This window comes from Mesoplodon densirostris, chromosome 10 (assembly GCF_025265405.1).
Source record: "Mesoplodon densirostris isolate mMesDen1 chromosome 10, mMesDen1 primary haplotype, whole genome shotgun sequence".
In the NCBI taxonomy this organism is placed as follows: Eukaryota; Metazoa; Chordata; class Mammalia; order Artiodactyla; family Ziphiidae; genus Mesoplodon; species Mesoplodon densirostris.
Window position 1 is genome coordinate 98,728,452 of NC_082670.1, and position 12,933 is coordinate 98,741,384.

A 12,933-nucleotide genomic window follows, 5' to 3' on the forward strand; every position below is an offset into this window, starting at 1 on the left:
TACAGTGCACCAGGGCCTGCACTCAGTAGTAACAGCCAGTGATGGCCAAGCCGGTCCCGAGGCCTGTGTAAGGCCTGGCGAGAAGGCAGGTGAGTCCACATAAGGAGACGCGCCGTGCATTCTGACAGGGCCGTGAGGACAAACGAGGCATCACGAGACGGTCCCCCGGAGGGACCTGCTGTGGACTGTGGTGGTCAGAGAGGCCTGTTCTGAAGAGTGGTATCTAAGCACAGACCTTCAGAAGGATGGGAATGAACAGGCAGAGCCGGGAGGCAGGAGCTTGGCAGACACGGGGAGGCCCTGAGGTGGGAGGTGAAGGTGAGGAGGTAGGATGTAGGGAGGTAGAGGGAGAGCAGATCAGAGAGGGAAGATGGGCGGCCCAGAGCCTGCAGGACCGTGTCCGCCATCCTCAGAGGAAGTCTGGACTTGACCCTCAGAGCAGTGCGGAATCATTGGAGAGTTGTACACTGAGGAGTGATACGACCAGGTCTGCCTTAGAGGAAACACACACAGGAAACAGAATCCTCTCCATTTCGCAGCTGGGAACACTCTGAAATAGGACTCAGAGAGGTTGTGTCATCTGTCTGGTTATCACTGTCAGGGCTGGAATTTTCACCCAAGTCTGGCGCTGACCCCCGAGCCTATGGGTGCTTTTTATGTCACCTGCCTTGTCTCCTGGCAGTCGAGAGAGCACAGACCTATGGGTGCAGGCTGTGGGCAGTCAGCGATGGTGTGTCTGTCTTGTTTGGCTAGTGAGGAAATGCACAGATTCAGTATCAGTGTCGGGGCAAAGATTTTGAAGGACTCACAGACTCCTTTGGGCCGTGTGAAATGTTCAGGATGGAGTCTTGTAAGAGTATATTCTCACCCGCGGTCTCGGGTCTCTGGGCTGTCCTAATAAAATGTGTCATTTCACTGATGAGTTGATCATGACAGTGTGTGTAAGCACATAGTCTTGACTTATTGTTGATGACCGGAAGTTTGTCCTCTGGAGCCCTTAGAAGATGAGCTTCAGGTGTTTGCGGTGTGGAATGTCGGAGGAGAAGGAGCCTTGGAGATCATCCCGAGCTCCTTGGCTCACCGGGGAGCAGACTGATGCTTGATCAGATTAAGAGGTGTGAACAAGGTCATCCACCCCGTTAGAGGTGGCGGAGCGGCTGAGTTCTGATTCCCGACTGTAAGTTTACTGAAATGAAGAGGCATGGATCAATCTTAAAGGACAGAGAGAAATGGCCAGCCAGGGTGTCCCGAGCTCTTAAATCCTGTTCCTGGGCAGCTGCCCGTACCTTCCAGCCTCCCAGGGAATTACCTATGCAAGGCGGAGAGCGCTGTCACTCCCTGGGGCTCTTGCAGACCCCTTGTGCCTTCACTCTGGTCACTCGGGCCGGGTAGCCCTGGAGTCTGGGAGTCAGTTCTTGCCAGGAGGCCTCCTGTGTCCTCCTTCGTTGCCTCCTGAGCCCAGACACACTTCTGAGATCATGCTCCTGCCGTGTAAGGGGGGGCTGATCCAGAGCCCACTTGACGGTGTCAAGCAGGGCGGCTCTGGACAGTGGGAGACTTCAGACTGTGTGTGCACCCGTGGTACCAACCCCCGCACTACAATTCCAGTTAAATGAGGTTGGCTTATGAACCGCAATTAGTATGATAAGGAAGCTTCCATAACCTGATCTCCAACTCACTTTGGAAGCTGTTGGTCTCAAGATGATGTCTCCCAGAATTTATGGAGGCAGGACTGTGGGAACCTGTCTCGTTTCTGAGAGTTTCCCACTACAGCTTGACCTGAGTCACCTCTCTTGCTGCGCTGGGAACGGTGTTGGGAGAGAGAGAACCAGATCTTCTTGTAGAGGGCGTGGGCCCTGGACCTCACCTGACTTGTCCAGCCTCTGGGGAGGAAGGGTAAATGGAGGCCATGTCCCTATGATACTGCAGCACGTACCCCTTTGGAAATCTCTGCCCCCCAGGACTATGACAATGCAGTGTTGAAAAATTTGAACAATCTCGACCAGACAACTCTCTCTGGGGATTGAGCCTATCTAGGAAGGGCCCGGGGAAAATCTGTGAGGTATCCACCCCAGGACCCAACAAAGCTAGTTTAAAGAAGTTATTATACCAGTGTTAAATGGGCATATTGGTTCATGCATTGCACATGTTAGATGCCATGACAAGTCAGAGGTAGGAGGTCACTGCAACTGCATAAACCAGTGATCCCCTTGTAGAGTTCCTATCTAGGAAAAATAACGCAACTTTGCAATCTGAGGAAGGCTATTAGGTGAGGTTTGCACCACAACCTAGCACTGCAGTAGGATAGCCACTGGCCATGTTTGGCTATTTACATTAAAATTAAGTATTAAACTCAGACCCTCGGTTGTACTAGCCACACGTGCTAGTTCTCAATGGCCACGTGTGACTAGTGACTCTTCTTTTGGATGGGGCAGGCACGCAGATACAGAACGATTCCATCATTACAGGAAGTTCTACTGGATATCCCCAGCCCAGAGCCTCATCTGAATATGTACACAAAACATGCTTTAAATTGTTCCACATAAAACTTAGTCACTAGTCAAAATAATGGGTCTGAGGTTAGAAAAATACTTTAACAGACTTACCAAAACTGTTTTCTTAGAGCTCTAAGAGATGCAGCCCAGTCTGGGAGCTACAAAATCACAGAAGACTGGATCAAGTCTGTGTTGTGCTGGATCTTCAATACTGGACCCGTGGCCAGTGCAAAGATCCTTAGTTTTGTGTGGGTTTTTGAAGATGATGACTACTGAACCTCGTCCATTTTTTCCCCCTAGATTGTCAGATTAGACCGAACTATGGAACAGATTGTTTTCCCCGTGCCCAGTATATGTGAATTCCTAACCACGGAGTCAAAGCTACGAATATACTACACTACAGAGAGGGATGAGCAAGGCAGCAAGATCAACGATTTCTTCCTGCGATCCGAGGACCTCTTCAATGAGATGAATTGGCAAAAGAAGCTGCGAGGTGGGTCAGCAGCGCCTCTGGAAGCTCCAGAGACACGCGGTTCTGGGGTCTCACACAGCAGGGCTTGACGGTGGGTACGTGGACCTCCAAGTAGGAGCAGAGCTGGTGCGATTTAGGATTCTGTCCCCCTCTGGGCACCAAGAACACTGGGCACCTGTGGAGCTGATAAGCGTGCTCCAGCCTTAGGGAGGCGCCTCCCCTGGAAGGGCTTGCTTCCTGCCGCCTTTGATCTGATCCGCTTGCAGAGCTCCAGGGAGAACTGGGCATGCCCTTTCTTGGTATCTTGATGTAGAAAATAAAAGGAGCGGAGAACAGGCGGGCCTGGCGCTCACAGGATGGTGCATTTGAGCCGGAGATTCAGCCCACTTGACTGCTCATTTACTAGCCCACCTGCTCGGAAGATGCCGGTCTTCCCCCTTTTATGGGGTAGCTCGGATTTTAGACCCTAGTGTCTTTTTATAGGCAATGGAATCATTTACCGTTTGAGATGCGTCATTGGTCACCAGTGAGTCCCGTGGCGGAGCCCAGCCAGGCGGGCTGCAATTACTCATCTAAAATACTTTTATAGGGCTGTCCCGGAGGACTTCTCCACGCCCGGTTTTCATTAGGGTTTTAACGTGATCCTGCGGTACCGACAGTATGCTAGGCGCCAACTGTTAGGACCAACGTAGAGAGGATGGTGCTTTATTCCTGTCTGTTAGTCAGGAGCCAGGATTTTTATTTGAAACCCTGGATTCCAGCTGCAGTTGTGATCACTGGGGCTCCTGCTGCGGTGAGGGGAAGCTGGGCTAGAGGTCAGTTTCTGGACGCTTTTGTCCTCTTCCGCCCCTACCAGCCTGGGCTGGCACAGACCAGCCTCCTCTACTGCTTCCACTGCACTGCTTTGCTCCCTGCCTCCCCAGATTCGGTTGGTGTCCGAGGGGCTTGTGCAAACAGGCTGGCCAGGGGGCGCTGTTCTCACCTCACTCCCACTCCATCTTCCCTGACCTCTAAGGGGCATCTCATCGTCCGGCACTTTAAAGCATTATCATGTGTTTTGCTGAGCCAACCCATTCCTCACCCAGCCCCATGCTTGGTGTCTGGACCACCTTTAGCAGAACAGCATGCGTGTCCTCCTTGGTGTGGCCCCCAGAAGACCTAGGGGACAAGTTGCCCCACTCTCTGTGTGTCCTCGTAGCTTCTGTGGGTTTGATCTAAGCTCCTCCAGCTCAAGCATTGTCAGTAGTGTTGAATGTCTACACAGCAGCATGCTTGGGCAGTAGGATAAAAGAGATACCCAGAAAGGTAGACATAGACCCCATCCGTCGTGTACTCTTGTGTTTTCAGCTATTCCATTAAATAGAAGGGAAGTTCCTCTTATTTGTTGATTTTGCTCCTCACTGAAATAGTCCATAATTCCAGCTTTAGGGGATGATCCTGAATTCGTGTATCCAAACCTCCAAAATAGTTAGTAAAATGGTGATTTCACCCTTACCAATGTATGGGTCTAGTAAGTACTAAGACTGGTCAGATATATTCATTCTCTCAGAATTGTGTTATCAAATAGGTATATAAAATAGGCTGTCCAGTGGGGCTTACGAACTGAAAGAAAGGTTTTTCACCTTTTATGATGAGGTGAGATACCTGGTCATCCCTGAGATGTTGTCGTCAGCCTGGCATAATAGGAAGACCTCAGCCCCAAGAGGTGGGAGATCTGAATTCCATGCGCCTTCTGCCACCCCCTGACTCTGTGGCTCTGGGCAGATGACTTAACTTCGTCTAGGCCCTCACCTGTAAAGTGGGGAATTAAGACTACCTGATTGTTTGATTGATTGAAGAATGGCCACCTCATCATTCCAAGATTTATGTTGCACTGTAGCTAATACCTTCTCTTACTAAGTCTGTCTTTGTTTCAAAAACAGTTTTTGTCTCAGTGAAGCTTAAACACAGCTATGGCTGTCAACTGAGAGATTTTAATTGGCTTCATAGCTTTCTCTGGTAAGAGAAAAACTGAAAGTAATAACGGAATTCAACATGATTTGCATATTTAGGAAGGGGAGAGATGTACTCAGAGGTGCAATGAAATGAAATATATTTTCTTCTCTATGTAGCTTATTTCTCTTCTAATAAATCTGCAGAAAAGATTTCTGTGGCTTATTCAGGAAGCTCCTCTTCCTTTTCCTGAAAGTATCACAGAGAATCATCTGCGCTTTGGAGAATCTGTAGCTAGGGCTCAGGTACACAGTAAGGTCTGTCTGAGACTCGGATTGCTTCATCTTTTCTTCTGCAAGTATTAAGATACTCAGGTCCTGGGCTCTCTTGAAACCCTCTTCCCTGCTCTCCTCAAAACACACACATACACACACACACACACACACACACATGCACACACCCATTCTGTGCGTTCACATCCTCTGTCCACTGTGCCTGTCTGACATCTTCACCTGAAGATCCTGGCCCCAGTGACGAGAAAACTCTGGGCTAAGAAAACTAGAAGATAGTGAAAGGAAATTGAGGCAGAATTGCACATGCTGACGCTTTGTTATGTGATATTACGTGGCGTTTACCCTCATGGTTTATTACACTCACCAGAGTAGAGTGGGAAATTCTCTTGCTATATGCACATGGGGTCCAAGTCCTCACGCAAGCCCCAGTTCCTTAAAAACAAACAAACAAACTAGGGAAGAGGGTTACCAAGAGATGCCCCAGGTGCAGTTATTTAAATTGCCCTGCCCATCTGGGATCATGGTACCCTGTCTTCTTGCACCTGCGTAGATACCCAATTGACTTGAAGGACAGAATGTTTGTTCATATTCAGAGTGACACCACAACTTAAGTACAATGTTAGCTTTATAAAAGTAAGATTTGTGAACTGTCTGCCATAGTTGAAGACCGTCATACAGCAGCTACTCTCACACTTAGTATTGAGGGCTCCTCTGAAGAGAATTCTGTCTTACCCATCACTGAGCCCTGCCATTTCCTGCCTTTCTGTCTTTAACTTCTCATGAGCCTGTTATACATACACTGATGTGGGGAGGATTTTGTAAATTCCGGTGAAACCATCACTCAGCTTCAACGGTTTTCAGCCCTTTGTCATCCTTGCCATGTGTCTCTTCTGTGCTCTCTGGAGTTTTCATATTCAGATCAGAAATGGGCTTCAGTCCCAGAAGAAACACCACTAGCCATTGTCTACAGAACGGGTGATTTCTCATCTTAAACTTGCTTTGGCAATTAACTTATGAAAAAGTCATTCATTAACTATAAGTGGGACTGATTCCTGGTCGGCTCCTCCACTGAAAGGTGACATGAGCCACTTCACTTTGTCCCTGTCACTGAGCCCAGCGGGACTCTGAGCTGGGGAATGAGATCTCCATGCCTTCTATCCTCTGCTGGGCCTCAGTTTCCCTCATCTATAAAATGAGATCTTTTAAACTAGATGATGCTTATAGCTCTAAAACTCTACAGTTTGGAAACATGGTGTCTTACCAAGTGCAAACATGAGATGAGGAGTTATTAAAATATCCAGGGCTCTGTTTAATTATGCCATAACTTTATTTTGGATAGAAGCTTCCAGAGGCTTGGCTACTGCTATAGGCCTCGTTCGAGTCATTGGATTTGTCCCTGTCCTAAAGTTAAATGATGACTTCATTGGGAAAGAGAAATAACACGCTAGAGATCCATTTTCACATACTCCACACTTTTCTTTGGAGGGGAATAATGTTGAATGCGACTGTCTTTTGGAAACTTTGCCTCTGGCGTGGAGATGGGAATTATTCCTGCCATACCTGTTTTTGAGCATCATCCTAAGTGTAAGGCACCACTGAAGAGTTCAGAGGAAAAGGAAGCACCGGTGCACACAGTGTGGTCACCGGCCTGTTCTCCTCCTGCTGCGATGCAGCCAGTGTGGTATCAACTGTCGGTAACAGTGGATTAAGACGGCAGCACTGTGTCAAGGGTCTCTCGCCCTTCGTGAGGGCGTTGGTTCCACATCCTTTCTCTACTGTAGCCTTTGCAAATGGGAGCTCCACTGCTGACCGTCCAGGCAGAAGTCCCACTCCCAGTTCCTCTGCCCGCCCCGCCAAGAATGATCCCCAGACTTCAGGAACATGGCAGATGACCTGGTGTTGGGAAAGGGATCATTATCTTGCTTTTAGTCACCAGTGAGTTGGTGAAGAATTTCGAGCAAGGGAGGAGTGTGGAAGAGGTAACGTTGTTCCTAGCCTGGGGCCCAGCTGGGCCAACTCTGAATGCTGTGTGTCCCGCCCCCACAACCAGCGCCCCCCACTTCTCAAAGTCTCATTGAATTTTCGGGTCTCCTCAGGCATCTCCTTCAGTCCCAGCACCCCAGGGGCAACTGAGGACTCGGCGCATGAACCCTGGATAACCCCCAAGATTCCATAACTGATGGTGTTGACAGGGGCACGCAGGGTTTTTAGATGCTCCAACGTTTCCCCTTTCTTCTCCTTCGTAGCCCCCAATACATCTTCTGTTCCAGTAAGTCCTCTAAACAGAAACAAACCAATCTGGTGTCGTTCTGAGCCTATGAATCACCTTCAAAACAAACGATCGTTTTTACTGTTGTGGTAAAAACTGGGAACAAAAGTGGACTTGTAGGGGTGGAGCGGGAGGGCCATGTGGGTTCCCAGTGTTCTGACTTTTGCAGTCTTGCACCTCACGGGGCTCTTTCCTTGTTTCCACAGCCCAGCCCGTTCTGTATTGGTGTGCCCGCAACATGTCTTTCTGGAGCAGCATTTCATTCAACCTGGCTGTCCTGATGAATCTGCTTGTGGCCTTTTTCTACCCATTTAAAGGAGTCCGAGGAGGTACCACCCATATCTTTAACTTCCAGGAAAATTCCAGAAGCAGCAGGAAGGCTGTGACTTGCATCTTAAACGTGACCCCTGGAAGTACTGGTGCAAGTGATGGGATCCCAGTTACCCATTTTCAGACCGAATGAGAGTGTAGCTTTTACCATGGGTTTATTTTTAAATCTAACTTGAAACAATATAAATCGTATGTCCGTATTTATTTACCAGGAAAGAAAGAGAGGAAGCTATATACAGTATTAAAACTGTAAGAGTTCATCTTAGTCAGCCTCCTTGTTTTATATGTTGGGAAACTGTTTGCCAGAGAAGCTGAGATTTAGCCAAAGTCACACAGCCAGTTAGCGACCGAGCTAACCGTAGCACATAGATATTTTGATGCTCAGTCCAGTAGATGTTTTTTGCCCATGCCATACTTGTGAAATTGATTTCAGGCTCAAGAATTGGTAAGAAATCTCTGGAATTTTTTTTTTTTTTTTTGACAAGAGGTAAGGTGAAGCAGGGCTTGAGTGACTGCAGACGGCACATCCTTGCTGTTTAGTCTATTAAGAGCTACATGCCATTATTCACATAATGAAACGTGCTGTCCATGGTCTTGATGGATTTCCCCCACCACTGTCTCCTTCCAGTCACCTGTATGCACATTCTGCACATTTTGCTGAGAAAAGGCAAGCCGATCAGGAGGGGCATTTTTCTGTTTGGGGCTCCCGGTTTGCGTAACAGCTCTCTGGAGACATTTATGCGTGTGGGGTTCTGGGGGTTGGCGGAAGCTCCTCTTCTATTAAACATCTATGGCCTACTTTTCTGACACCTGCTACAGCCTCCTGGGAGGCCTACTTTTCAGCTCAATTTCTCATCAGAGCTTTTTGGCAGATCACCTCCCATATGTATGTCACAACCTGCCAGGAGCCACCTTGTGTGAAACATAATGGGATGAAGAGCCCAAAAGTAAGACCAAAAAACAACCAAAAAAAACCAGGAACAGTGCAGAGGTAAATTCCAGGCTCAGCTCTGGATTTAATAATGCAGATGTCATAAACGTAATGGAAGTAAATTTAAGGTCAGATTTGAAAGTGGTCGTATGTTCTGTGATGTGTCTAACTTACCCATTTGAGGCGTTAGCTTTTCTGTTTGGCCTGAAGCTATGTTGAAGGCTCCATTTAAGTGATGTTTCTCCCCCCCAAAGCCGTACTTAAACACAAGCCCAAGGGGCATTTTCCTTTAAAATGCAATATCAGGAATCATAAGTGTCCTTGGCTGCAAAGTTGGGCAGGTCCACAGGGCTGCAGGGTGCTCCCCCTGGGGGACGTCTGCCTTCATCAGGCTGCCAGTCAGCAGAGGTCAGAGCGCAAAGTGGTCAACCAAGGGCTTAGGTGGAGGGGACGGAGCCCAGGCCTCTCTTCACCTCTGGGGAGCTGTTGTGCACCTCATAGCATATTCTTCAACTGTTACTTTGGATGTGTTTTCATTTTACCCTCCACTTCTTTAAAAATATTTAAAATTGATTTTTTTAATATATCTTGGCCATTTTCTTCGCTGGTCACTTGTGGCAGGTTTGAGGCCAGTGCTGGGGCCAGTTCATTGACACCTCTCTCCTCTTCAATGATAAGCCTCATCCAGTGGAACAGCTAGATTTACAAAGTCCAGACTTCGTGTCTAGGCCTGGCTCTGCCACTCAACCTGCCACGTGACTCTGGGCGAGCCATTTCAATTAGTTCTCCTTATCCTCTCTGTTAAGAGGTGCTTAAATTGAACCAGTAGTTGTGAAACCTAAGTGTGGATTTGGAAATTCCTGTAGAGGTCAGGAGAAGATAGTTGCTGACCTAGTCAGGATCTCTGGAGCATCCTGTTTCTTGCCCATCCAAGTTCAAGAACTACTGGATGCAATGATTCTTAAAGGTCCTTCCAACTTTACAGTGGTGGCACTCAAGGTGGCATCAACCCTGGCTTTCTGTTTTGGCAGCATTGGCTTTAGAACTTCATGCAGATAGACTCAACAGAAAATGTAATTAGATGTCCTTGGAGAGAACAAGGTTGATCCAACCTAAGGAAGCCCTTTCCATTATGCAGTGACTGAGATCACCTCAAACACATCCACTCACTCAGAGGGATTTATTTTTTTCTTTTGGAAGATGTGTCAGGGGCATCTTCTGTACTCACTGTTGACCGTCTTCAAGAGGAGGGTTGTGTTAGCCCGGTCTAGAAACAAAATCTGATTGGTTACCTGAAAGTATTTCTTTGAGAGCAATATTTCTGCTCATTGAATCCTGAAACCAGGATTTCCAAAATGTCCCTCTTTCAGGTGTGTAATTACCTTGCTATGTGTGCCGATGTGGCTCTGTGACTTCCAAGGCTTGCGGCTGCCAAGGACACTGTGGCCTTAAAAGCTCCTTTTTAGAAGTATCATTTTCCCCCTTTATCAGAACTGATGAGTCACAGTGTCTTTGAAAAGCATGAAAATTGGGCATCTTCAGATTTCATACTGAATTTGTAAACATGGCATGATGATTAAAGCACATAAAGTACTACTTTTTAAACTTTCTTACTGTTGAAAATTTCAAATATATAGACAAGTAGAAAGAACAGTATAATAAGCTGCCATATACCCATAAGCCCAGCTTTAACGATTACCAACATTTTGCCAGTTTTGTTTCATTTATACTCCTACTGTATTTTCTGCAAGATTTTAAAGAAGTCTAGACATCTTGTCATTTTGCCCATAGATATTTCACTGTGCATCTCTAACTTCTAAGAATATTTTAAAATGTGTATAATCACCATACCATTATCATATCTAACAAAACTAACAGTAAATCATGTCATAGCCTGTCCATATTCATGTTTCTCCAGTTGTCTCAAAGAAGTCTTTCTATAATTGTTTATTTGGAATCTAGCATTAATTTTCACCTCTGTTTTTATAGTGGGAAGACAGCAGGTTTTTATACTGTCCCCTTCAGGATTTGAGTACATGTGTTGTACTGGTCACATTTATTACACTGAGCTCTTAAGAGCAGTTTAAGATGATAATCAAGTGCTTAAGAAAATGAAAGGCAAGCCACAGGCTGGGAGAAAATACTTACAAATCATACATCAGACAAAAGGCTTATATCCAGAATATATAAAGAACTCTTACAACTCAACAATAAAAAGATTTCCTAACTAAAACAGTGGGCAGAAGATTTGATCAGTTACTTCACACAAAAAAGACATATGAATGGCCAAGAAGCACATAAAAAGATATTCGGCATCAGTAGTTATTAGAGAAATGCAAATGAAAACCACCATGACATATTACTAGAAACCTACTAGAATGGTTAAAATTAGAAAAACTGACCATACCAAGTATTGGTGATGATGTGGAGCAAGTGGAACTCCCATATATTACTGATGGGAAGGGAAAATGGTACCATCAGTTTGGAAAACAGTATGGTTAGGTCTTCTAAAGTTAAGCATGTACTTAGGATCCCAAAATCTACTTCCGTGTTTTTGTCCAAGAGAAGTGAGAACATACACCCACCCCAAGATTTGTACTTGGTTGTTTCCAGTTGCATTATTTGTAGCAACTCCAAACTGGAAACAGCCCAAATATCCATTAATTGTTAAGTGGATAAATCAATGGTGGTATATTCATATTACAGAATACTATTCAGCAGTAGAAAGAACAAACTATTAATATACACAGTAACCTGAATGGATCTTAAAAATTTTGTTAAGTGAAAGAATTAAAAAGACTACCTACAAATATGACTATTTTTCTCATTTCATGAAATTCTGGAAAATGCAAAGCTGCAGTGGTAGAAAGCAGGTCCATATTTGCCTGGCATTGGAGATGGGGGAAGGCATCAGTTGCAAAGGGCACAAGGAAACCTCTTAGGGTGATGAAGTTGTTTATATTTTGATTGTGTTGGCAGTTACATGAGGTCCTATGACTATACACACTGCCAGAAGTCATCAAAATGTGCACTTTAAAACGGATGGATTTTTTTTTTAATGATCGTTAAGGACCATTCCTCCAGGGGCGTATATACTCCTGGTATATGCTGTGTCACCTTAGGCAAGATACTTAGCCCAAGATTCCGTTTCCTCTGGGGTAAAATGGAGATGATAATAGCAACCTCATAGGGTGATCAAGAGGGTTAAATAAATGATAATCAGCGTAAATGGCTTAATACAATATCTCACAATTGTTAAATGCACAGCAAGGGACACCTAGGCCCCAATATGCACTCCTTCCTGAATTCTGAGAAGCTTCTGCCTCTTGGTGCCCATTCCTAATGAGGTTTACCTTTGAAGGATATCCAAAGGGAAGAGGTAGGTGGCTGGGGTTAGGGGAACCGTTTTCAGAGAGAAAGTGAGTCTCAGCAGGTGTGGACGAAATGAACTAGGACAGCCAGCAGGCTCGTGGAAGAGCTGGAACCTGCCAGGGCGTCTCTTTCCCGGGCGGCGCTTCAGTCCCGGCAGTTCTGGAGAATTGAAACTCCTTTATATAAGTGGCCTTAATCATGTAGTGCTACTTGTTTACATCTGAAGGAAACTCAAAATGTGACAGCATTTGAAATAGGGGTGTTTTTTTTTTTAATGAGTGTTTTACAGAACCTTATTTTTAGCCCTGTTGGCTCATGTTATATAACCAAGCCGTCTCGTGGGACACTCTAAATAGAACTTGCAATAGCAAGAGATGACAAAAACTGGTAGAAGCTCTTTGACTACAAGGATAATCTAATTGTAGGATGATGCTAATGATATGGAAGTTGCCTTCCTCCTTGCCTTGAAGAAATCGGATGCAGGCAGGGGACCTGCAATTTTCCTTAGCATACTTTTAATAGAAATTAGAAGTTTATTCTTCCAGCTTGCTTCCCCTAAGAGTAAAGTGTGACACATGTATGAGTTTTGCTCATGGAACAAACTCATTTGATGGGTGCCTACTGGGTGCCCAGTGCTTCCCTTGGGGAATTAGGAGTCTGGTGGGGATGGGGTTTAGGGAGGGGGCAGTGACCGCTAGAGAACAGTGTCCCCTAGGGATGACCAGGGGTACAAGAATCAGAGAAGGAAGGAGCACGTGGCATGTTTGTGAGGAGGAGACTTCCTAGAAGAGGTGACATCGAAGCTAAGACTTAACACGAGTGGGAAAGGGAGAGAATTT

General features: G+C 46.0%; 1 protein-coding gene across 1 annotated transcript in view; it reads left to right on the plus strand.

Moving 5' to 3' along the window:
- ITPR1 (inositol 1,4,5-trisphosphate receptor type 1) overlaps positions 1-12,933 on the plus strand; it is a 324,401-nt gene that overhangs the window by 268,583 nt on the left and 42,885 nt on the right. The window contains exons 49-50 of the mRNA XM_060109116.1: positions 2,796-2,988; positions 7,668-7,790. Coding sequence (XP_059965099.1) covers positions 2,796-2,988; positions 7,668-7,790 — 316 coding nt within the window. The remainder of the gene's footprint in view (positions 1-2,795; positions 2,989-7,667; positions 7,791-12,933) is intronic.